This window comes from Semicossyphus pulcher, unplaced genomic scaffold, assembly GCF_022749685.1.
Source record: "Semicossyphus pulcher isolate SPU_LCO1_2020_fin unplaced genomic scaffold, fSemPul1.0.p SCAF_10, whole genome shotgun sequence".
Taxonomy (NCBI): domain Eukaryota; kingdom Metazoa; phylum Chordata; class Actinopteri; order Labriformes; family Labridae; genus Semicossyphus; species Semicossyphus pulcher.
Genome location: NW_027211604.1, coordinates 2,972,615 through 2,999,244, shown reverse-complemented (window position 1 = coordinate 2,999,244; position 26,630 = coordinate 2,972,615). Strand labels below are relative to the sequence as shown.

General features: G+C 41.1%; 1 protein-coding gene and 2 non-coding genes across 3 annotated transcripts; 1 reads left to right on the top strand and 2 right to left on the bottom strand.

Annotated features, from left to right (window-relative positions):
* Nucleotides 1–1,948: 1,948 nt before the first annotated feature.
* trnav-aac (transfer RNA valine (anticodon AAC)) lies at nucleotides 1,949–2,021 on the bottom strand. Its single transcript has one exon. It is a non-coding gene; the product is annotated as a tRNA-Val (tRNA).
* Nucleotides 2,022–5,977: 3,956 nt separating this feature from the next.
* Nucleotides 5,978–6,050, bottom strand: trnav-cac (transfer RNA valine (anticodon CAC)). Its single transcript has one exon. It is a non-coding gene; the product is annotated as a tRNA-Val (tRNA).
* A 1,719-nt stretch (nucleotides 6,051–7,769) lies between these two features.
* On the top strand, nucleotides 7,770–22,855 carry uimc1 (ubiquitin interaction motif containing 1). Its single transcript, XM_069671353.1, has 23 exons — nucleotides 7,770–7,791; nucleotides 8,125–8,217; nucleotides 8,736–8,866; nucleotides 9,075–9,153; nucleotides 9,455–9,573; nucleotides 10,922–11,081; nucleotides 11,255–11,421; nucleotides 11,568–12,215; nucleotides 13,192–13,237; nucleotides 13,465–13,568; nucleotides 13,994–14,115; nucleotides 14,364–14,559; nucleotides 14,664–14,768; nucleotides 15,758–15,816; nucleotides 16,394–16,581; nucleotides 16,695–16,765; nucleotides 18,615–18,726; nucleotides 18,934–19,239; nucleotides 19,414–19,498; nucleotides 19,592–19,694; nucleotides 21,078–21,126; nucleotides 21,440–21,473; nucleotides 21,860–22,855. Exons 2-23 carry the CDS (start codon nucleotides 8,184–8,186, stop codon nucleotides 22,032–22,034), a joined length of 3,093 nt encoding a protein of 1,030 aa, XP_069527454.1. The 5' UTR covers nucleotides 7,770–7,791; nucleotides 8,125–8,183; the 3' UTR covers nucleotides 22,035–22,855.
* Nucleotides 22,856–26,630: the final 3,775 nt, after the last annotated feature.

The following is a 26,630-nucleotide window of genomic DNA, read 5'->3' as shown; positions in this document are numbered from 1 at the left end:
ATAATCACCAGACGATTACAGAGATTAAATTCATGTCGACAAACCTTTTGTCAGAAGCATAACTTAACGTTCTTAGAACCTTCTGATGATATGGAACAAGAGCTTTGCTGTTGACTAATTACCAATACCGTATTTGATTCCTCACTAAGACAATCATCATGTTTCTCTTTTGTCATTTAACAAGACACCTAACTTTACAAACTAGAAGTGATGTTTATCTAAAAGCATCACAGGCTAAATATTTTCTGCCCACACATCGGAAACAAACGGTCAGTAGAACTGTACAGTACATTTAAGACCAAACAAGTATTTAGGTTAATACCCCGTCTCGATATATAACAGTCAACTATGTCTGGCAGTACTTCTGCTATTTCAAAAATACTAAAGCATCATGGGATTTTTGTTTTGTTGTACTTGTGATTTTATATTTTTCTACTGTGTTGTCTTTTCTGTGATCGATCTTTGATGTTTTGTCTACTGCGGTTAAAAACTAATGGGGATCAATAAATAAATGAATAAATCAAGTATCCTGTGGTTTCTTCCTTTTCACAGAGAAAAGTTGCACAGCCACTTGTTGTGGAATACCCTGAAAGAAGTCTAAACCCTGCAAGAAACCCAGACACGCCCAAAAATACCACCTGTAAGTGTAAAGTCTGTACAAACGTCTCTTTACATCAACAGTAACACTCAGCATAAGCAGACGCTTTCAGTCCAAAGCTTTAATTCAATGTAATTAATGTAATGAAGTAGAATTTGAATTTAAATACCAGAGCTTTACTTTGGTACATTTAAGAGGCAAATAATAAGAAATATATAAGAAATAAATGTGTGCTCTGAGAACTTTGTAATGCACCATACAGTTAGATACTTAATTATAAAAGTAAAGTAATTATTTGTTGCAGCTGCATTGACGTTTCAGGCTTTTAGATTAATCCAGACAACCACTATAACCACTCTGTGTATTTGAAAGACTTTTCTGTGATTAAAATAATATTGTTTTTGATTCATATTACTCATTAAATATTTAACATTTAACATGTTAACAATTACATTATTTTTGGAAATGCATTGAATAAACTCTTCAAACGAAAAGGCTCCCCTGTCAGAAATACATACAACTGTATTTCTTCTTTGTTCCTTTGTTTACTTTTCTCACACAGATTGTACTTTTTCTAGGTTGGTTGATCACTTAACCGTTTCAATTCATCTGATCCTGGCAGTGTGACTTGATGTTGAATCTTTGATACACATTTATTAAGTTTAAAAACTTCTTTTTTTCGAGTGTTGAGTGTGAGCATATTGTTTTTCCGACGGGACATGGACGCACCAAAATGGCCGCTATGTGCTGGCAAAACTTCTCTGGAATACCACAATAAAGATGGTACAGGCAAGAAGATGCATGTAAAATCTGAACGGTTCCTTTGTGATATGGCTTCCTGTTCACAGCAAACTGTGTTTTAAATGAAGCAACAGAAGCACCAAAACGGTTTAAGTGCTAACGTTGGCCCCTTAAAGTGAAGCTACTATTAGGTTAGCAGAGGAGTATTGATCACAGAGAGGACGAGAATGAGCACTTACCAAAGAGCGGGGCACAAACCGACCAACCCGGCTGAAAAAGTGTGTGATATAACAGCTATTGCGACCACAGATCCTCACGAGGGGCTGTGGATCTGCAACACGCCGCAAAACAGCAGCACAGACGCACGCATACACACACACACACACACACACACGCACACACACACGCACACACACACACACACACACAGCCCTTCATGCCGCGTTCAGTCTTAATCGGATATACCGCTTTTAAAGGCTACAATGAATTTAAGCAGTTATCTGATCCGCACAGAAAAGCTATCAGAAGGCGATGTGAACTGTAAATTAAGTTAGCTGTTGTTCAGATGTTATTAGAAATACAAATAAATCTTAGACAAAAAGGAAAAGTTGTTTCCGCCCGGTCTCGAACCGGGGACCTTTCGCGTGTTAGGCGAACGTGATAACCACTACACTACGGAAACTCCGTGCTTATGATACCTTCAAGAACATACTGTATAATTTAACATTAAGTAGTATCATTGTTAATTATCTAAACACGAAGTCTAGAAGTACTTGCAAAATGTAATGTTTACATGAAGGGGCACAAACGTGGATAAAAATGTTGTGTAGCTCTTTGATTTTAGTCTTTCAAAATGCGAACGGAATGTGAGTGGGGCGTTCAGGAACAAATATTTTATAAAACGTGCAGTATACTGTGTCTTCATTTCAAAGAAAGGAAGTATCTTCACCGCAACAACTAAAATCACTTAATTTTGATAAACTGAAAACAACAAAGTAAACAGGGATATCGTAACAATACTGATATTCATGAAGATGTATTTTTTCTAATTAAACAAAGAGTCATTGAACGTAAACGGGTAGGTTTGATTTGAGTGCAACTGTCTTTAATTGTCTTAACTTTTCCCATTCATTCTCTATGGTAGTTCTTATCACTACGGATGTAATATATTTTTGGCCGCAAGCAGGATTTGGGGGCGCTGTTTCACCCGTTTGGTAACGGTAAGGAGACCCCGTTTTTGTTTGATTGACAGCAGCGGTAAACAATAGTTTGTTTTTTCCTTCGTACAGCGAAATATCTCGACTCTGTCAAGAATTCCATTTAATCAAAAGTAAGTCTGGCACTTTCCCCCCCCAATAAGTTAATTAAAAATCCAATGTTATGTTGAGAAACCTGTTTAATGACAGTTTGAATGAAGTTGTATTGACAGGTTCGTACTGTGTGTTGTGTTAGCTAAGGTAGCAATCTAGTACATTAAAGGCAGGTAACGTTAACGTTGTTTTTACAGTATGTCAGCCTTATAAGCACTGTAAGCTCTGTTTTTATCAAGCACATCTGAAAGAGCTGTCAATCAGGGTTTTTTTTATTTCTCTCCTGTTGATAGTGAACCGAAATCCTCCTTTATTTGACTCTTTCACTGTGTTTTGTCTTTAAATTCATGTCATGATTGAAGCTTTGTGCCTTTTTTACTCAATAAGTACTGCAGCAGATTCCTATTTTATAGCCTGCATGTATGATGGAGTTGAATTGCTATGACAAACATACTAATAATACATAAAATACAGAACAATAGGTGTCACACTAAGACACACGTGTTTAATATCAGTGTTGTTAACTAGTGATTAGAAATGCCGATTATTGTTTACATAAATAACACTGTTGATATAACAGTTTACATTATCATTATCACTCCATAATACAGTGCTTTGTCTTTAAATTTATATCAAGTTGAAGCTTTGTGCTATCATCATGTTAGTGCACATTCTCATTGTGAATATATTGCTGCTCAGTGTGCTTTAATGGGTAAATACTGCAGGTGTTTAATATCAAGTTTTGTAACCTTGTCAAAAAAAATGCTGGTTATAGTTAACTTAAATAACAGTGTTGAAATAACAGTATGATTACACTACATAATATAAACTGTATAAATTGTAAGTCTCCCCCTCAGAAGCTCGACCTTGTGAGAACCAGTGCTCTCCCTCTGGTCTTTCAGGGGGGAGGGGATGTGTGGGCAATGATGACTTCTAATGTTTAAAAGCATTATGTTTTTCCATTTCAAATAATTAGCAATTCACAACTGAAGCAAAGAGGGTATTTTCAGTCTGCAATGCCAGTTAGTGACAGAGAAAACAGGTTTTGAAGCTGAAAAAACTTTGACATGTGAAGGCAATGACAAAGAATTGTTTTGACAGCAGCTAAAAGCCACTGCTACTGTTTCCAGACCTGCTCAGGCCAGTGACCCAGCTGCAAGTGTTGCCCCTGTGAAAGGTAATTATATTGTTTTACTTGTCATTTTAAAGGAGGATGCCCAGAATGTTTTAAATTTAAATGACGCTCCTTCTCCTTTTAATTCCATAGCCACAGCGAAGCCCTGCTGCCAGTCCCGCCTCAGCTGCTTGCCGGAGCCCACTGTGTTGAGACAAAGTATAGCATGTTCTCATAGTCCTCTTATACTCACTGTTCAACTGATATGTATGTGTACAATCACACATACATATCAGTTCATTCTGACAAATCAGAAACACATGTTCACTGTTATATATGTAGTACTCATGTGTTGAATAACTTGATGTTATGATAACATCTGGTGTCTGTTAAAAGTGTTTTTTAACTTGTTCTTGTTTAATGTTTATAATCAGACGAATCAGAATCATTCCAAACACCAGAAATGCTGTTCTCTTCACAGCAAGGTATTTGTCAACCACACGTTCCTTGTTCTTCTCTCCATTTTAAGCCATTTTGCCTCCTAATCTCAAAGTCACCTGTTGCTTGAAGGTAGCTGAGGGCTAGCTGGGGCTCCATCTGATAGGTCAAATGTCAGCATGCTGAGTGTGACTGTACAGCACGTCTTTTGTGTTCCATGCAGCCTTTTGCAATGTGCTGAGAGTAAATGTACACACTGTTGAAAATGTGATTTATTGGTCAGAACTAAACTTTTTTTTTCCAAAGGAAGAATTGGGGTTTATTGTTGATGGGGCTGGCAGCAGAAGGGAAGAAACTGTTCCTGTGTCGGGAGGTTTTGGTCCTGATGGAGCGCAGCCTCTTGCCAGAGGGGAGGGTCTCAAAGAGACTGTGTCCGGGGTGAGAGGGGTCGGCCTCGATATTACCTGCACGCCTCAGGATCCTGGAGGTGTACAGGTCCTCGAGAGATGGCAGATGGCAGCCGATCACCCTCTCTGCAGAGCAGATGATACGCTGCAGCCAGCACTTGTCCTTAGCAGTGGCACTAAAGGACTGCACTTGAGTTTATCCATTTTATGCAACCTTAAACATCAAAGTGTAAAGCAACACACACATTAATGCTGCAGTATTTTTATTAAGACATATCAGTAAAGGGACCATTTTACTGTACAATAAATACTTCACTTTTCATACTTTCAGTACATGTTATATTCTCAGACACTTGACTGCAGGACTTTTACTTCTCATGCTGTATTTTTTGGTGTTAATCCTTTTACTTAATATCAGGGTGTGAATACTTTACCACATCGTGTAAAAATAATAGTCAAACATTAATGTTTATATGCTAAGCTGAATGCTTACACATATTAAACAGACATATATTGTTTATTCCTATTGCCTTGATAAATCTTTAATAAGTAACTGTAGCAGTCTATTGTCAAATCTGTATCGAATTTATATAATCTTTTAAATTGTTCCAGTTCCTGTTCCTGCCTTTGAGTTTTAGAAAGGATGTGAAGCACGTTGTGATGTAAATAATGCATTAATCTGGCAGTAAACATATAGTTTGTTGTTATTGTTGCTTGTAAAATTCAATTCAATTTTCATCAGTAGCAGCATTTTTTTCCTTATCTTTCATTTTCATCCTAGAAGATTAATTGTTTCCGTTTTACATCATACACGTACACTACAGTGAAATATTCTCGGCCGCTGCTGGGATGTTTAGTTTGGGTAGTCCTGGAATCGAACCCAGTTCTTCCCGAGCGGCCAGCTCAGTCTTCTAAACCTATCCGCGAGGCGGGGATACTCACCACTATACGAACGAGGACGGAGCTGGAGAATTCAGGTGCAGTATCCTATTTGACCATAACACTGGTGTCTATGAACTAATGGCGCTGTTGCAATGTTTTGATACTTTTGCCTTAAAATACGAAGAAGAAACAAAAAAACATGCATTTACCTTACCCAAAAGTTTCTGTTTCCATAAAGACACATGGCCATTACCAACTTTGGGACTGGGTGGGGAAATTTATAATCATATACTGTGTGTATTTAAGTTAAGTGAAGTGATACTGAGGAGTAAGATTGCTACCGTGGACTGAAAAAGGTAGAGGATACAGGAATGGCAGAAATGAAAAACATTTGCATTGCAGTGATACCACGGTTATTTCTCTGTAATCACAGGGAACAACAAAGTAAAGGTGAAATAACGTTAAGTAGACTCACAGGCTAAAAGAATGTTTCCGCCCGGTTTCGAACCGGGGACCTTTCGCGTGTGAGGCGAACGTGATAACCACTACACTACGGAAACTCCGTGCTTACGATGCCTTCAGGAACATACTGTATAATTTAACATTAAGTAGTATCATTGTTAATTATCTAAACACAAAGTCTAGAAGTACTTACAAAATGTAATGTTTACATTAAGGGGCACAAACGTGGATGAAAATGTTGTGTAGCTCTTTGATTTTAGTCTTTCAAAATGCGAACGGAATGTGAGTGGGGCGTTCAGGAACAAATATTTTATAAAACGTGCAGTATACTGTGTCTTCATTTCAAAGAAAGGAAGTATCTTCACCGCAACAACTAAAATCACTTAATTTTGATAAACTGAAAACAACAAAGTAAACAGGGATATCGTAACAATACTGATATTCATGAAGATGTATTTTTTTCTGATTAAACAAAGAGTCATTGAACGTAAACGGGTAGGTTTGATTTGAGTGCAACTGTCTTTAATTGTCTTAACTTTTCCCATTCATTCTTTATGGTAGTTCTTATCACTACGGATGTAATATATTTTTGGCCGCACGCAGGATTTTGGGGGCGCTGTTTCACCCGTTTGGTAACGGTAAGGAGACCCCGTTTTTTCACGTTTGATTGACATTAAGGGCACTATACTACGGAAACCGACATAACCAATATCAGGGATTTTCAAAATAAAAGCACGTAATTTATAGCACATATCAGTTAAACATATATGACAGATGTATATCCGTTTTTTATTACTTGTTTTAAGATTGGACTATGGATATGGAGGAGTTGGGACAGTGTGGTACAAACATTAATAAAGTTTTCTTTAGTGGTTTTTCATCGTTTCCAATTTTCCGAAGGTCCCGGTTTGACATAAGAGCAGGGACAATTAAATGAAATTGTAACATTGTAGGGGGACAATTATTAGGACATTTATAAATATTCATACTCTTTTGAGTTTTAGTAAAAAAGAAAAATTCAAAGTGGTGTCATTTTGCCAGTTTGTGTTTTTACCTTATTTTCCTGTATTTACTTCTGTTTAACTTTGAAAATACTGTTTCCGCCCGGTTTCGAATCGGCTGACAGACATACTAACGAGGAGATGTGCTATTTTTGTGGGGTCACGTAAACCAATGCCGGAAAAAAATTTACTGTATTAATCTTATAATACCGTTATTTAACATTTTCATCCAACAAATGTCGCTATTGTAGCACCTACATTTTCATCCAATCTTTATTAAATAAAGAAACAGGATTATAAAAAAAATTTCTTTTGTTCCAAATTGTTGCATTGTGTGGAGTGAAATGAAAAAAAAATTGGAAACCTGCATAAGTTTAATCCAATGTATTTAATTTATGAAACAAAAATTACATTATAAACATTATCAAAATTAAACGAGGAACTTGGATCAATGACAATTTGTTTCGAAATGGTCACAGGACAGAGGTATTCATCGATTCATCCTGGTTATCAATATTTCCGCCTGTCATGTGGGGGAATGGGGTTCGATTCCCCGAAGGGAAGAAAGGCACATTTGATGAAGATTTGGCCACATCTATCTATATGTATGTCTATCTATCTACCTACCTACCTATCTATCTATCTATCTATCCATTCATCCATCCATCCATCCATCCATCCATCCATCGTTGGCAAATTAGATTCCGTGAAGGCAGCACAGAAACGGCATTAACCTACAGTTCCTGAAGGCGGCGTGAAAGGCGCGCCTTACGTGAACGTCACGTCATTGCGTACACAGAAACAAACATGGCGCCGCGAAAGTGAGGAGAACTCCGCTGTGAGTGTTTCTAAACGGAATATCATTTGTTTTATTGTTGTTTTAGGTAGCTGCTGAACAAATAAACACATAGTGAGCCTTTGTGCTCTTTAAACATCCGCTTAATTAAACAAAGACTCAGAAATACTAACTTTATTAGCAGTTTTCAGTGTCTCGTGTGTTCAGTTTGTTTTCATATCAAGAGATGTTCTCGCGCTGTGTAGGCTAACTGTCACATTAGGTCTTTACGCCTATAAGCCTTTTAATATTAGCTGTTATTGATTAATACGTGATTTAGTCTATTGTAAGTCATTTCAGGCTTCCCAATCGTATTCACTTCTGACTTTAACATAGGTGTCAGTTGGTTTTGGGTCCACGCTCGTGTCATCACGTCACACCGACCCACTGGACAGATGAGAGGAAGAAGAGGACACTCTTCATCATCAGGTAAATCTGGAAACGATTGTTAGGAGTGAGCGGGACATGGACTCTGTCATTAGCTTTGCTCCAGATTTGGGTTTAAATTTCGTATGTAAAGTTGAAACCTATATAACTGGAGCTGTGATATAATCCGCATTCTGTTCTCTGTTAAAGAAAATAACTTCATTGCATTTTAGCTCACTGTGAGCCCAACCCACGGCACACATAGGTTTAAAGGTTATTTTTTTAAAGGGAAATACACTCATTTTAAACCATGTGTATTTGACATGGTTAGTCATTTTCAACCTGTTAAAGATGATTATGTCAAAATACTTTAATCAGGGTTGTTTTACCATGGCCTTAAAGTCCACAAATTTAAAATGGAAAACCTGCTTTTTAATATGTTTGGGGTGAGAATAAATTAAAAGCTGCAAAACAAAAACCAGCAGGGATTTGAGTGATGAGAAGCCTGACTGAAAACGGCAGGATTGTAAGGTTTTTTAAATGTAACACTTGAATGTTTTCTGTGTCTCTGTTGGTGGAAGTTTGTCAGCAGCAGAGCAGGATGGCTCTGAGGAAGCACATAATGAAGGATTGCAGTGAAGTTCCCTCTGAAAGCCAACAGAGCAACGAAAACACGCAGGAGGAGGGAGACCTCGACGACAGAGACGACAATGTAAAGAAATGTGATAAGTAGAGGTTTAGGATCTGTTCTTTACTGAGCCCAGGGATTTTTATAATTTTTCGGCAGTGATCGATGAATTCCTCAGCTAAGAGAGGACATAAAGTAATTCCTCAGTAAGCTCAATATGTGAACCACGAGGCTTTCATGAACACTGGGAAGTGACAGCACTGAAACATGAACTGTGCGTTTGTTCTTCCAGGACGAGCTCTCATCATCACTTCTGTCATCATCAAGAGGAAAACGCAGGAGGGAGAGGGAGAGCAAAACCAAACCCAAAGGTACATCACATGTAGGACACAAAATAATTACATCTAAAAAGGATAAAAAATATAGAAGATGAAGATACATTTATACTGTATTTGTCCTTTTTGATGTGCTAAGTAAATGATGCCTTCAAATGTGTCAAGGTTATTTGCGAAACTAGAGTGTCAATCTTGAAATAAAAGTAATAGACTTGTACAAGTTAAGCCCCTCTATCATTCAAACTTCACACAGAAGTCAGTGGCAGCGTGTCTTGGTGAATCTGTAATCTATACAGCCCTGATGTTTGACATTTGGTGACCTTGCTGTTGTTTTCAGAGATGACAGAGGAGGAGATGATGGATTTGGCGCTCCGTCTGAGCAAACAGGAAGCCAGCATCACGGCGCTCAGGCAGCAGAAAGAGGAAGAGGCCGTGATGAAAGCCATCCAGGAGAGTGTGAGTAAAGAGCTGCTGTTTTTAATCCTCCCTTCGTGAAGTTTATAATGTGTTGGTGTTTTATGAAGGTGTTTATTTAAGGAGCACACATGTAGTTTGTGCTGCTTTTGAATTGTGTTCTGTCTCTATTATTTTTGGCTTAATAAAAAAGACATCTCTCTGCTTAAAGGATGTAGTTTGTTTCAGCTTCAAATAAACACTTCACATTCTTACCTTTATTAAGGTAAGTTCCCATAATCACAATCTTTCACAAACAGAAATACGGATTAGTCGATGCTAGCAGGAAGAATACTGTTGCAATGGAGTCAGTGATTTGGCTGTGTGCTACACCTTTAGCCCCTTTTTGAACCTTGTTTTAAGCCTGTATGCCTCTTAGATTTTGGAGAAATAGGACAGAGACAAGTTACTCTGAATTAGGTGTTAGCTGTTCCTGTGTAACTGTTAATGTACAATGATCACACTGACTTAAAAGAACAATATGTAACATTGACAGCTGGCGTCTAAAAAGGGTACCGCAGTCCAAATTCAAAATATTGCAGAGTCTTGTCTCCCCTCGCCCTCTCCTCCCCAGATTCAAATGTTTTGTCTTTTCTGCTTCAGCGTTCCGACTGTCGTTAGAAAGCACAGGGGAGACTTATTGGTCTGGGGCCAAAGCTGCAGCTAGCTTCTGGGCTAACTCCCGTCACTTTAGACACACTATATGTGTGTCTAAAGACAATTATTGGCTTTATTTCACACACAGCCTTACTGTACAGTCATTCTGTTATTTCCAGTTGCAGATAACACTCGCCGCTGATCCGCTCCGATCCTCGTTTACTCTTGTAACTCATGCGCACACACTCACTTCCTGTCTCTCTCACTCACTTGCTCCACCACCCACTCTCAGGCACTCAGCTATTCCCAAACAGCTACGCTTCTAGTACAACACAAAGCTCAGGCGGGTTGCCGGTTTGAGGACACTGAACCTAGATGTACGCTTTGATAATGACAAGCAACGAGTCCTGTGCGGCAATTTGGTTCATATCTGGCAACCTGGGGTGACGAAATGGGCAGTGGGTGTGATCACGCAGGCCAGAATACATACACACGTTCCACACCAGAATGGAAACTTCAGGAGGAGAACATACTGGCTGCAGCATTGTTGACAGAGCATGTTTCCTTCATCTCTGATCACATATCATGGTCATTTATTCATTATAATATATTACATATTGTTCCTTTAAAATGTAACTACTGGAAAAAACCCAAAGTGCATCATTCTTGTTTAAAACTTAAGCTTGTATGGGAGTTAACAGGAAATCTAGTTTATCAGTTGATACAGTAGCTCTGTGTGGTCTTTCTGTTGCAGATGGTCAGTCAGACACAACCCTGTCCACCCTATGAAAGTCAGAGTCTGCTCGCCGACGCTGAAGCTTCACTGAGACTCTGCTCTAGAAGGAAACTCTCGTACTCAAACAGAAAGCTGGCGTCGGAGGACGGCTGCTCACAAGAGACGGACCTGAACGGAGGTGAGTCCCTGAAGAAAACATCTGCGTCAGTTATAATGTTAGACATACAGCAATCTTTACTTTACTTTGTTTTCTTTGCCACAGCACTGACAGGCATAATCGCATTGTGCTGAAAATAGAAAATTGTGCTGAAATTCCCAGAAATATGAGACATGCTGTGTTTTTATTCCCAGGAGCAAAGGAAAGTGGAGATGAAAGTCAGCACAGGAGTAAAAAGAGGAAAAGGAGAGAAGGGAGTCCTCTGCTGGAGATGCCGGACTTGTCCCAGACTCAGAAAAACGCCTCTCAGGCTTCAATCTGCAGCTCCGAGCCTCTGGACCTGCAGCTGGACTCACCGCAGGTTCGCAGAAAGGATTTCTGTCTTCTCTTTCCTTTGATTAATCTGCTGATTCTTGTTTTTGGATATTAATTATGGAGAATAATGTACATTAACACGACTCCACTCATAACTATGTCTGTATTTGTCTTCTCTCGGCTATACATCAGAGCTCTGACTCGATCCAGATCGAGGACTGTAAATCCCCCGTCTTCCCCTCGACTGGCTGCAGAGCGGAGGTTCAGGTCCTGCGGCTCAGCCATGACCTGCTGGACTCCTGCAGGACCTCAGGGTTTGTTCTGTGCTCTCAGGACAGTTCGAGCGTTCCTCAAAACTCTCTGCCTGCTCAACCCAAGAGCCCCACGTTTCCCAAAAGCTCCAGAGACCTCATGTTGCCCAGGAGTCCTATGTTCTCAGAGACTGATCCTGAGGATGACACAGAGACCCAGCTGATTCCTGATGTCTTCAAAAGTCCAGTATTTGGGAGGAGCACTCAACTCGAGAAGTCTCAAAGTGCCTGCAGACCCCAGGTCTGTAACTCAGGGTTCACGTTCTCCTCTCAGGACAGTTTAACCACCTCTGTGAGGTCCACGTCCTGCCGGCCGCATAGCCCAGTGTTCCCGAGAAGCCCTGGAATATCAGCGGTCTGTAAAAGTCCAGAGACTGACCGAGGACATACTGAGCAGAGTCACGGTTGTAGTACGAGCCCGGTGTTTGACAGGATTGATCAAAGGCCAAACATTCATCTTGATGTGCAGAAACGCTCGGCGAGTGCTGCAGCTGGTGAGCTCAGAGGTTCTTCTCAGAGTCTGAAGCAGGTGAGATAAAAGGTTTTCAAGGCCCATATTGATATGTCTGCTGAAAACACACAAACATAAACATTGTTGGAAAGGATCCTTTAAATGAATGGGACCTGAATGTATGCTATGTAGCGGGGTTGTGTAATGCAGACCGTTTTGACGGGGTTTTAAAACATATCTTTACATTTCTGTTCTGATATTTTCTTATTTATTGGCAAAAATATTGATATCTTTTTTCTGTACCAGTATAACTCCAATTATAATGTAGTCCATATAATCTGTATAAACGTCTTAATGGGTTAAAAATGCCTTTGCTTGACCCCTGAAATGAAGCAGCTCAATTGAACGCAATAGAAGGGATAAGCTAATATGGGCTACTTTTGTTGCATTTATTGGCGTAACTTTAAAGGTACAATAAGTTGTATTTTTCCTGCATTTTGTCAACAACACATTCAAACTGGGCCCCTCCTCCTGGGCTCTTTGTCACCAGAAGCTCACTCTCACTCTCTTGTGCGAGAACACGCTAACACCAACAGCATCACGGTTATCGTTGCACTAGCATGCTAATCGCCGGTTAGCTTGTCCTATCAGGTTTGAGGCACCTACCTGTCCCACAGAAAGAAAGCCTACTCTGCATCGCTCTTTCGCCATGTTCGCCGGTCTGAATGGGGCCCTGTCGCTAATTTGAACCACTCCCACACTCACCTGTACGCCTCTCCTGAAAACGTCCCGTGCAAAGCAAAACAACAGAATCGATGCAGAGGGAAGCGTCTCACAAGGGTCTGCACACTCACCAGCACACATGTATAGAGGCCCAGAAGGGATGATTTATATATTTGTAAAAGTCTATATTTGATTTTTTTGGGAAAATCTGACTTATTACACCTTTAAAGTTACATTCAGCACTGTTTGACTGCAGAAATGAAAAATAACTTTCTTTTTTTTCAGTCACCTTCTAATCCCCTGCTCTGTTTGTTCCTGCTTTTGAATGTAGGACAATAAGACCGATCACAATCCAGATGTCAGGTTAAACAATTCAGGTACTGTTGCATTTAATTCCTCAGTTTTTAAATCTTCAAACAAGTCACTTAGAATATTTACTCTTTCATTTTGTTGTATGTAAATCATTCTCATGTGCTTTGTGTACCGCTGTGCAGTTTTGTTTATGTTTTGTATTAAGTTGATTGCAGTTGTTTAAAGCACTAAAGTCAACGCCATATTTCCCCTCTTGGACAATAAAGCAATATTTTTATTTTTGATGTTGCAGAGGAGGAATTACGTGAAACATCCAAAGACTGTAACTCAGCAGAGATGGAGCTGAGCAATGACATGAAGCTGCTCTGGTCTGACGATGACGAGGACGACGTCACGGTACGCAGTCTTTCCAGAACACATTTAAAGCAACAACTTTATTATCCTGCATTTTAAATGAGATTTGTCGTACAGCAGATTTTATTTATTTTAAAGAATAACAAACGACACAGCCACACCTTCCTGCTGTCTCAAATACACACGAGAGCAACGTGGATTAATCTGCTGCTGAAAACAGTCCCTAACAAATGCAATATGTCCCTCTGTTGTTTGCTTAAATCTAATGTGAGCAGCTGTATTTGAAATTACCGAGTCCTTTAAATTGAAACAATATAATTTGAAGGTGTTTTTAAAGCTTTATGTTTTCAATAAGAAGCAGTGGGGTTGAAGGAAGTCAGCAAATAACAAGGGACAGACAAATCTCTGCTTCTATTGCTGCCAGTATCGGCTAACTCTCCCACTGCTCCTCTCTCCTTCCGCTGCAGCCGGTGGGCTCCCCCAGCCCGGTCTTCCCAGAGGAGAGACCTGTTTCTCAGGCGGACAGGCAGGCGGCCTCTCTGAACGACGTGGCTGAATTGTCTCAAGGGAGGACTGGGTCGAACTGCAGGTAGAGAGCTCTCTTTGTGATTCACATATCAGGCTGATTAAGGTTTGTTTTCGAGTCAGTCGCAGGAAGTTTTTGTTTTTGAGTGAAAATACCCGACAAGTTGGACCTAATTAAGAAGTCCTCTCTGCTCCTCTGATGGAGTTACTAATTTGCATCCATAAATATCCACATTTCAGATTGAATTCCTTCACCTTACATGAAGCGTGTCTCTTCTCTCCCTGTACTTCTCTCTGTCTCGTCACTCTCAGACCTTCTTCCTCTTCTACATCTATGGGCCGACAGCAGCTCACCAACTCACAGCACGATCGGCAGCTGGGCAACACTCGGGGGACAGTCAGCAGGTCCTCAGCCCCGTCTGGGGAGCCTGCAGGGGGGACGACGGTGCACTACTACTGGGGGGTTCCCTTCTGTCCTCGAGGCCTGAACCCAGACTCCTACACACAGGTTTCTGTCTTATTTTATATAATGAACGTTCACTCAATAACAAAGCGTTGTTCAGACCATCTCCACTGATAGATGATAGTCTTGCCTCTGTGTCTGTGCCTCAGGTGATCCTGGCTCAGATGGATGTGTATGAGAAGAGTCTGAAGCAGGCGCAGAGGTGTCTGCTGAGGAAGGCTGAGTGGGGGGGGCCCGTCCTGCCACAGCTGGAGGTAAAAGAGCGAATCGAAGGCCGCCACTGTTACTATGTTGCATTTTGCTTCCAGTTTGGTCTGTGTTCACACGGCAGCTTTTACCAGAGCGAGTCAACTGCTCTCTGATTGGTCAGAATTTCCATGTGGGAAAACTCCCTGAAGTAAACAAAGAGGGAGAGCACAGTCCTCAATCACGCTCAATATGATCGCAGACTTTAATGTTTTGTTGTCGGAGTTTATTTCACTTTTAATCAACACTGTTCCACAGATCGCTCAGTTCCATCCTCCTTTAGTTTTTCACTGAACAGTTTGACCACCTCCGTGTTTTTGTGCATTTGTGAAATTGTTTGATCAGCCCATATTTGTGTTTCCTCGTCGCTCCCCCACGTCTGTCCTCTGCAAGTGTCAACATCCCTTAACAACCCACGAAACACTGTGTTTTGGTTTGCTTACTTTAAGTCTGATTATGTTCTCACCTGAATCAAACCGGACCGTGCTTCATTTGGAAAAGACCCGTCTTTTCTGGTAGTTTGGTCCGCATCAAAGTCAGAGTGTGTGTTCTCACCTGTCCCAACGAACCAGACTTTCTGAGTAAAGTCTGAAAAGTCTTGACCAAAGCTGTCAGGTGTGAAAGCCCCTAACAAGGGCTCTGAGTATCTGTCTTAATGGTCCGAATGTCTTTCGCTGGATTGGATCTAAGTAATCCAAACATGTCCGACATTGCTTCAGGCTGGATGCCAATCTATGTTGATGTTAAATTAAGTCATAAAAGCAATAAATTCCTTTGTGCAGCGAAACTGACTGGGAAGGCTCTTCTGCTCGTGGAGCCATGCCAGCAGTGCCTACTCATCCCAGGATGCATTGCACGCTAGCAGCCATATCTAACAAATATTTGTGCATCGTCTAAGTTTGACTTTCCGTGTTAACTCTCAGCTTATGTAACAGAGACCTAAAGACATACAGCTCTTTACCTCATCATCATTAAGTTTTTTCCTCTATGTCCTCAGAAATCTCCGTTACCTGAGTCACAGTCACCTGAATCCCCTCAACAGGACGTTCCTCGAAGGTAAAAGCTGCAACAACTCTACCAGCTCTTCTTCTACAGTTAAAAATGTCTTGTTAGCATCCTGTTAGCCTCATGTTAGGCTTCAGTTTGCATGCCGGTGTTTGCAGATATTTTAGAGACAGTAAAAAGTGTACACACACTGCACAGTAACGGCGCAGTAATGCCTTCTTACCACCAGATGTCCCTGCTTCATTTTATTTTAAAATCAGTGAAGGCAACTAAGTAACTCGGTAGATCTGAAGCAGCAGTTTATTTCTAATACTTCAGCTGACTTGAACCTTTTCTTTTCTTTTTTTTTCAAACATCAGCATTCTCAGGATTTTCAACTGATTACTTTTTTTATGTCTGTATTTATTTTTATTATATTGATTTATTTATTTATTTATTATTGTATTTATTATTTACTTTGTCTGTTTATTTTATTTTATTTTTTGTCTGTTTATTTATGTTTTATTTTATTTCTTGTCTGTTTGTTTTTATTTTCTTAATTTAATTTTTATTGTATTTATTTATTTTTTGTTATTTATTATTATTATTATTATTATTTTTGTTTATTTATTTGTGCACACATTTTCAGGCGTGGCCTCGGTCTGAGAGGCAAAAGACTGAGTGAAGATGATGATACCCCTCCTCCACCTCAGGGAGAGGAGGAAGACAAGACGGAGGGAGAGGAGGAGCAGGAAAGAGAGACCAAAGAAGAAGAGAAGAAGAAGAAGGAGGGAGGAAAAGAGCAGGTGGATTCTGATGGCTGCGAGGTTTGTCCAGGTACTGAAACGCCACGTTTTCCTTGGACGGTTTGCAAAATGTGTTTACTGCATGTTTCAGAGGGAGACTGTAGTTTGCTGAGCCTGATTGTTTGTGTGTCTTTCTGACGAAAGAGACCCAACTGAGTAACGACGACGATGACAGGACGCAAGACCTGATGATGGACACCAACGCTGGTACAGAGGTGAGTTTGAATACTGCAGTTTTTACCTGCAGTCAGTGCTCCAACAGATCAGGAAGCGATTACAGAGGTTGTATTACAATTAGTTTTATATTAATCTGTTGTTAATCAATCAATCAGACTTTATTTGATGAAAATTACATTAAATTAAATAAAAGAGATAAATAAATAAGCTTATAAAACACTAAAAGTTGATCAGGGATAATAAAATGGGATAAAACAATATTTAAAAATCAATAAAAACAGACTAAAATATAAATTACATGAGATAAAATAAACTTTTATTGAAACCAGACTAAAAAGGTAGGTCTCTGTGCTGCCCTCAGGTCTTCAGGTAGGCTGTTCCCCAGACGTGGGCCACAGTAGTTAAAGGATGCCTCACCGTGGGTTTTTGTTCTCACTTTTGGCACCATTAAAAGACCACCAGACTACCTGAAGACCTGAGGATTGTGAAGGCAAGCAAATTAGATAAATAGGTTGGAGCAAGTCCATTAGAAGCTTTACAAACCAGTAAAATAATTTTTAAAATCGATTCATACAGGGAGCCAATGCAGAGACTTTAGAAGAGGCGTGATGTGTGCTCTCTTTCTGGTCTTTGTCAGCATTCGTGCAGCTGAGTTTCGGAGCAGTTGTAGCGGGGATATATTCTTTTAGGGAGACCAGAAAGTAGAGCATTACAGTAATCGATCCTGCAGGTAACAAAAGCGAGAACATTGGCTTGAGAGAGAAACGGTCGCACTTTGGCAATGTTCTTTAGGTGATACATTTTTAGCAATATCCCTGATATATGACTCAAAACTGCTGTCGGAATCAAAGATCACTCCTACATTCTTCACCTACTGACAGAGATTTAAAACCTGTGCTTGGAGTTTTACATTTAGTTTCTCTGTCTGATCTCCAGTACCAATAACTAAGACCTGGTTGAGCTGGAAAAAGTTCTCTGCCGTCCATAAGTAACAAAAGTATCACATTACTGTACGTACCTTACGTTGTATGTTGCATGAGCTTAACACGACACCTTCAGACACACTCAGAATATTTAAACCTGAAGGAACTGGTCATCAATATTGATTAAGTAAAGTATCAGTCAAAGGATTAACTATGAGTTAGATTGACTATAATCTCAGATCCCATCGGCTGTAGTCTGAGACGATGTATCCTCTGGGGACACCGGTGAACGTGCCGGGCGGTAAGCGATAATCTTCTTCCCGTCAAGACTTCCTTTCCCGCGTGCTGCACCGTTACAGAAAGAGAAACCGTTCTCTTGTGATGTACTTGTTATTAACGGGTCTTACCTTCGACCAAATCTCAACATCATGATGCAGATTTGTAAGAAGTAATAATTGAAGCTTTGTCAGGTCTGTCCTCAAGAGGAGAAGAAAACTTTTAAAATGCTCGTTTGTTGAACGGAGGTCGGATCGATCTGATGCATTCGAGGAAGTCGGGAAATCTGAACGCTGAACAGCTTTCGTAACACAGCGTCAAGGGAATTCATCTCAAGTTAAATTTTAGCTCTATAACAGATTGTTAGCTGTTAGCTGTTAGCATGCAGATGTTTGTTTATAGAGATTAATAAGAAGATAAGTCGTCATCAGATGACGCTGATGGGAGCATTGATGTTGTTAAGGAGGCATTTTGCTCTCCTCACGGTCTGTTTTTCTCGCATACGCCGCAGCCTGCTGATACATGATTGGTCAATATTACTCAGACTACAAGCGTAGTTCAAACGGAAACCTGAACACTTGCCTTCCCAGAAATTCCACGTCCCTGCCTCCTCTGCTATGTAGAGTCTGTAAATAGAGATTAGATTGACTATAAAACAATCCCCTTAGCTGGTTTGATTTCTCCACAGCTTCCACCGAAAAGCCCAGAAGAACCAGACGTCCAGCTGATTCTCCGAGATGATTCTCCAGCCAGAGATGACCGGCAGGAGGAGGAGCAGGAGGAGGAGATGGAGGTGGACGGTAAGACTGCACGCTCATTAGAAACAGAGAGTAGAGACTGGCAGAGTCTTAGGCATAAAATGAAGACGTTAGAGCCTGAAAGCTAAACTTTATTCCGTCAGTATCAATGTTTCTGTAGCTATTCATCCTGTCTCTGTAGGGAAGATATAATGTTCATGTCATCAGGATATAATGTCCAATAAACAAGTGTGTGTTTTCTGTTTTCAGCCCCAGTGAACAGAAAACCAAAGGGAAGCATCCCTGTCAGCGGCAGTGATTTTGGAGGACGAAGTGTAAGAAAAGAGGAGTTAGAGGAGGACCGAGAGGATCCTGACGTGGAGATGAGGGGTCGCGTTCTCCAAAGGTCGACGTCTCCTGAACTGGAACTAGCAACTCGGAGCCCGCAAACCAAAGTGGACTGTCCCATCTGTCAGGGGTCCTTCCCTGCGACGGAGATCGAGATGCACGCTGCGTACTGCGACGGGGAGGTGGCCGTCGTGCACGAGAGGAGGCCGAAAGCCGACTGCTTCCAAGGTAACAGAGACTTTACTTTTGTGTCACACCTGGGTACTTTAGGAGACACTTCGGCCTCTAGTTTCATGCCAATACTTCAAGCTTTTGTTCTAACATTGGTACAGAGAGTTTTTGTCTAGATGGTTCTGTTTACATCAGTTTTATGTTGAAATGACTCCTTCTTCTCTGTCTCAGTGTCTTTGAAGCCACGTAGGAAGAGAACGAGGAGAGCTGACGTGACAGAAGAAGAAGAGATTACCGAGCCCTCTAACACTGGCAAGTAAGTAGGTACGACCTGTCATATCAAACAGAATCAAATCAGTGTTTTAAACTCTTTAATTAAACTCTTGGTTTTATTTGTCTGTTTCCACAGCAATCAGGAGAAATGTTACATCTGTCAGAAAGCGTTTCCTCTGAGAGACTACAGCAGACACATAGAGCTCTGCATCCAGCGGCAGGCATCAAAACCTGCAGCGGTAAGACTCAGCGTCACTAACAGACGAAATCCCATGGTTCTAAGATTTTTCAAACAACAGATAGCTTCTATGAGGGGCAGCCAATTTCCCAGGGCTCTTGGTGTAGCCCCAGTTATTAAGATAAGAAATTAACAAAAAGCAATCATCGTCAGAAAGCCGACTGCATTACGGACTAGTTCCTCTGTGTACAGCCAATGCCCGCTGAAATGCTGGTGGATGATGCTACTCGAACTAAAACCTGAAAAACCAGAGTACTAATGACACCAGAATCTTCTTAAGCAGAGTCTGTTTAGAAAGATCCCTCAGTCAATATCTGCAGGAATGACCCCTAAAACACAGATATGTGTGTACAGTTTGCACTTCCAGTTTCCTCATGGGGTTTTGGTTAGATGTCGAAATAAGAGGGTTTCACGTGTCTTAAAAAAGAAGTGGCTGGATGAGATGACATTAAACATCATCATCTCTAACATGGACCACTTGACTTAGTGGGGGTGTTGAAGTTGCGTGATATGCGGTAGTGCTGTAGTTCCTCTGGTCGTTGCACCTACGCTTTAAATACCTGTCTGGTCACAGGGCTGACACACAGAGACAGACAACCTTTCAAGCTCACAGTCACGTCTACTGGCCGGTTAGAGTCACCAATGACCCTAACCAGCCTTTGGAGTGGTCCTCATTTGTAAAGATTATCTTACTTAACTAAGAGAGTTAATATCACAAATGTTTGTTTCACATCTTGTTTTCTGCATTAACCAAAATCCTTTTTTTTAATTTGTCGAGGTAATCAGGGAGATGCTTACTTCAGGGTTGGCCTACAATAATACAGCATCCCTGCTGCTCTCTATAAAAAACAACTGTGACTAAACTTCTCTCACATCCATTCTTAAAGTTGTAATCTTGAAGATCTCAGTTTCGTTCTCTTTTGCGCCACCTATCGCGATAAACGGTAATTACAGGAGCACACTTCCCAGATATCCAGACAGTGCTGCATGTGTGACGTCCACGGTTGGCTCCGGTTGTAACTCTTTCTTTGGATTTTCACTTCTTGTTGAAGTTGTATCTGTAGTCATCCATCTTTTCTTTGTTTGTTCAGCCATAGTAGATTACTGTTTACTCACAACACTTGCAGAGAGCGGAAAAGCAGCCGCTTAGCTCCGCCTACCCTCTCTGGCAGACCAACCACTGCTGGCTGATGGAAAACGCGTCACTAACTGGGCGCCGCCACAGACACCCAGCCCATAATAATACTATATGCTGCAAAAGCAAAGGCTTTCATCGGAGGGCCATAGGCTCAATCACCATTGTGTTACCTCATTGGGCGATAGATAGAGACTTAACAGACGTTTATTTAAATGAAAACATTGTTTTTCTGTTTCTGATCTTCAGAAAGGAACTCTGCTGTCAGCTCTGGAGCAAACAGACACCAGGGATTCAGGTGAGTCTAAAAGTCACATTAAAATATTAAAATCCATCTCTGCTTAGAGGTGCTCGGTACTTTCCGTCTGTCCAGGAACAATCAGGGAGATGTTTGAAACGTAGCTGAAATAAAGAAACACAGAGTGACACGAGAACTTAAAGAACAGTCCGATAATGTCACATTGTCTGACTCACAGTGGACAGTTTGTGGTCTCACCTGTTTTTGTTTATTCTACACATTCTTCAGCAGCAGAGTCGTGTTTCAAAACCTCATCAGTCAACCTCTTGTTAATTTAAGTTTATGCTAACGTCGTTGTTGTTCTGTCTCACAGAGGCCGGGCCGTCTGGATCCGACCTCCAACCAGGGTGAGAAACTGTTAAAAGATTATCTAAGCGAATCCGAGGGCAGTCCCATCTTACAGTTTTATTGTTTTATCTTCTTACTTTATAAAATAGACATCAGAGTAAAATAATTAAAATATAAAAGCTGGAGGAGAATAAAAACTAAAACCACTAAAATCTGTCACTTTAACTTTTTTAGGCAGATGAATTCAGCCATGTTTTGTCTTCTATGTCTCAAAAGGATTTATTGTTTCAGCTCTGCATTAATTACAGAAAACGGACACATAATTTAACACAAACAGGAGTCAAATAATTGTGTTTATTAAATGAAAACACCAGAAGAATCTTAATACAAACGTAAAATATTCTGATTCAGCTCTGACAGGCCTGTCTGTGTTTTCTTCTATCAGAGAAGTGATTGATCTGCGGGACGACGACGACGAGGAGGAACAGGACAGTGTGTCAGCGCTCCGGATCAGCAACTCTCCCATCAGAGCCTTCACTCCCATCTCAGAGGCCACCGACTGCCTTATCGACTTCAAGAAACAGAAGCGAGTCAAGAAGCTGAGCCAAAGACGAAGATGAGGACTGAAAAAAAAACTGTAACCCAGAGCCTTAACTGGAGCGTTATCAGGTCCGAGCAGGCATTACGGAGAGGAGAGACTCGTTTCAAACTTCCTGACGTCAGACTTTGGATATTTATTCAGGTAATCGAACACAAACTGAACACGTGAATGTTCAAAAACTCAGATGTTCAACAGAGAACGGATGTTTGTGCCACTAAATGTTTCTGTTTACGTTTGTAAATGTTGAAGGTGTTCAGACTACCTCTGACCGAGTTACACAAACAAAACACCACAGACCTTTAGCTTAAGATTAAAGTCACTGTCTGTTGTCCACCGCGTTTGGTCTGAAATATCTCATAAACTTCTGACTCCTCCGGTCACTGTCGGTGACACTGTGAGCCTCTGTAGCGCCATCAGCAGGTCAAACGACAAAGCTAAACCACTGTGGGATTAATGCTAAACATGAAATGTGAACTTTGACCGTTTAAGATGCTAATGTTTAATTTAAAATATCAAGTAAAATTGTAAACTGGCCATGCTAACGTGTACTTTATGTTAGCCTTTTAGTTAGCTTTTAGCTTATCCATGAAATAGGTCTGATGAGGAACAATGGTGTAATCTTCCTGCAAGAGCCATAAAAACTGGGACAAAACCAGCAGCAACCACGACTGATTGATTGATTGACTGATTGATCGATTGATTAGTGATTTAACGATAGACTTTATATGGGAAGTGGACGTAGCCACAGTGACGATCCCCATTTGTTTATGGAGCTCAGTTTTGAAGCTCAAGTTTGAAGCAGAAGATGGACACATTGCTATTTGTCTTAGCAATGCTCACATGCTAATGTCACTACCGTTACGTTACTATTCACTTCAAAACACAGGTGAGCGACAAAAATGTCCTAAAATCACATCTTTTGGAGCATCCATCATCTATACCGCTTATCCTGTTCAGGGTCGCGGGGGTGCTGGAGCCTGTTTCAGCTGTCATTGGGCGAGAGGCGGGGTTACAGCCTGGACTGATCGTCGGGCTGACCTTTCACACTCACGAGCAATCTAGAGTCCCTAATGAACCTAACGAGCATGTCTTTGGACTCTGGGAGGAAGCCAGAGTACCAGGAGGGAACCCACGCATGCACGGGGAGAACATGCAGACTCCGAACTAGGAACCTTCTCACTGTGAGGTGACGGTGCAAACCAAAGTTAGATTTAGCTCCCACATTATTCAGATCAAACAAATGTGGAGAAATTTCGAGACTTTACTTAATTCCTTTGAGAGAGGAGCCGTTGTTGCTCTTATTAATTAAAGCTGTGTCTTGTTCCTGATGTTTAAAATGAAAATCTTAGAGGTTTGATCCACCCACATTCTGGCTTTGTCTTGTCCTCTGATGTTTGAGCAGTTAAATAGGAAGCAAATCAACTTCCTATAACATTGGGAGGAAGTGCAACTTGATTACATGCTTGAAATTTCCCCTTTAAGACCATAACCTGCCTGCAGAGGCTCTTTTACAGCACTGTGGCACCACCGTTTTCTCCCACTGACAGTGAACGCAACCTTAACTTTGCTCAAAGATGTCTCCTTTACCGTTCGTACAAACACCTTGTTTTCATGCTTTCTCTTCACTGTGGACCATTTAAACTGTTGCTCTGTAAAACATTTAAAAACTACTTCCTGTAGAAAATGAACACATGGACTTTATTTTCCTTCTTTGACTGAATTCTCGGCGTATCAGCCTTGAAAAGTGTATCAGCACTTTAGAGAAACGTTTGTTAGTTTTGAAGTAAACGTATTTAAACACACATGTTGGTGAATTGATGCTGCAGGACGTTTCTGCAGAAGTTCTGTCCTTCAGGAAGTCTTTCGTCACAGCGTCTCTTTTTTTACTCGTTACTTTCAAACGGCCGGCCTGAGGTTTGTGTTTCCTGTGAGACGCGAGCAGACTGATGTTTGGTAAGATACTGTCACAACTTCAGTTTCAACAACGGGGCCAAAAACCAAGAAGAAACTCTGTTACTTAAGTTCAAACCTTCCTGGAAGCTGATTCACATCTGACAGAAGTACGTGGACACTCACAGTCATACAAACGTGTGATTCTGACACTGTGGACGTTAAAATACAGCAGAAAGTAGTCACATCCTTTAATCAAATATAACTACTAACACCACACTGTAAAAAATCTGTATCCCAGCTGATCGGCAGTCAATCACAGGGACTAACGTAAAAACACAGTATTTCACGCGGGCGGCGGTGCCTTACGTCCTACGTCACATCGATTGTTGTGTGCCTGATTTTCGTTTCTGGATTAGCAGAACTGTAACCTAAAAAGTCGTTAGTTAACCTCCTCTTTGCATTAACTCTCCATTAAACCTACAGGAGACCTCACGTCTAAGTGTAGCTTCAAACAGAGATGATGTTTTATGTTTTTGTGATCATTGATTTACGGAGATGAACTCACATTCTCATTGTGCTGCTGGCACGGTGACAACTGTGACTGGACTTTTAAAATGACTTCTACCTGACTCAATCCGACCATCATAACGTTACACTGACAAATAAGAGCAACTCAATAGTGCTAAAATGTATTGACATGTAGATAAAATGTAGTCAGATGGGGGTCTGTACTCTGGTGTCCCAGCCCAGCCCAAATGAGCTTACAGGGCATTCAGCTTCCATGTGGTGCGATTCACTTTAAATGTGTTGACTGCTGAAGTTGGGACTCAGGTAACTTCATTCTCTATAGTCCCATTGGGCAAACTTTACCAAGCTCTCGAACGTGAGGCTTCTTTCAAAGGAAACCTGTTAACGTAAAGTTAGCTTGCTATAGCTAATAGTTAGCGCTGAGAGGGCTGACGCGTGCACTGTTACGTCCTGCAAAGCCACGCCCGTCCGGGTGACATACCGTGTTTTTAGGGAGTCCCAGTCAGTCACAGTGCTGACACACAGAGGCGGGCAATCCTTTCATTCTCACATTCACACCTACGGGCGATTTAGAGTCACCACTGAACCTAATGAGCATGTCTTTGGACTGTGGGAGAAATGTTGATTTTTATTTCTTTTCAAATTTGGCTTAAACTTGGACACACGCATGAACGGCTAAGATTTTGGTTCTCAAAGGTCACTGTGATCTCACAAACATGCTTGGCCTTCAGATAAAGCAGAGGTGGGAGGCAGGAACGAGCATGACCACATCACAGGATGCCTGGAGGGAGGCGTGCACCGAGACACACCTAGTTACAAATTCAAATTCAAACACGTGGAGGTAAATGGAAAATAATCCCTACGGCCAAGTCACGACCAAGACGGCTTCAACACGCTCCAGCTCATGCTGGAAGAACTGTGGAACACACAACACAAATCACACCTAGTGTGTAGGTAGGTATAGAATTAAGCCGCTTTCCCACTGGTCAAAAAACCCACTAACACCCTCCAACACCCGGCTTCTTTGCTTAGTGGGAAAGGTTACAATCAGCATTCAGACTCGGGTCACATGACTCTGCAGTACACCCGGGTAATTATCGCCTCGGCTCCGATCGGCATTGATGGGAACACAAAACCTGGGTCGACACGCTAAGCTCCGCCCCCTTTCCGGCACGATGCTATGCTCCGTCGGCAACTTCTGCGACTCCTCGTCATCTCAGCTACTAATTCCACCCGTCTCCGTCTGAGCAGCGCTCGAACATCGTTCCTAATGTTGGCTCCGAGTTTGATAACCAGACTGATGAGTAATAGATACAATGAAGACCCAACCACCGTAACATGTTTACTAACCCTGTTTCAGCGTTTGTGACGTCAGACGGTGACGCAGCAGGAAAGAGACCGACAGGAGGATACTTCAGTGGCAATGGGAAAAGAGGTGTCCGTGTGTTCTGGAAAGTATTTGATGCCCTCAAAGAGGTTTTTCAACAGGATATCCCCCAAGATCCCACAGTGGCACGACTACAGTAAGACCTGGAGGCCTGGAGGGCACCTGTTGAGTATTTTACTTCCAGCAGGCTTGAAGTGTAGAATTATTAGATGGCTGACACCAGACCCTCCCACTGACAATATATGGATTCAAAAAGAATGGGACCTTTCTCAGATGGAGCAAATCACAAACATCCTTTTCTAATTGTGACATAATTTCACATAAATCTCTAATTAGACAAAAAGAGGAACTGACTGTTTTTTACCCAAAAGGTCAAAGGTCATCTTCACTGTTACACCACAAAGTCCTAGAAAGAAACTTCTCTGGCCATTATTATGTTGTGCGAATTTCTCAGGAACATTGGAACATCCTCATTGGGACTATGTTTGAAGTTAAAACCTTTTCTCTCTTCTTTTATGAGAACAAAATCATGTGGCTGATATTTTTTGGGGGGAAACTAAACTTTTACTTGCTTTTAATTTACTATAAAAGATAAAACAGATACAGTAAATTTACTTAAAGTCATGTGTCAGAAACTTTGGGGTCATTATAATCTGATTATCAGTTGCTGTAGTTCAAAAGCTGATGTGACATTCCTGTAATTCCTCAACAGGCAGACCCACTTTAGATAAACGGGGAAAAACTGAAACAACCTGTTTGTTCAGGGCTTCTTTCACATCCACACAGAACACTGTGTACGCAGACAGT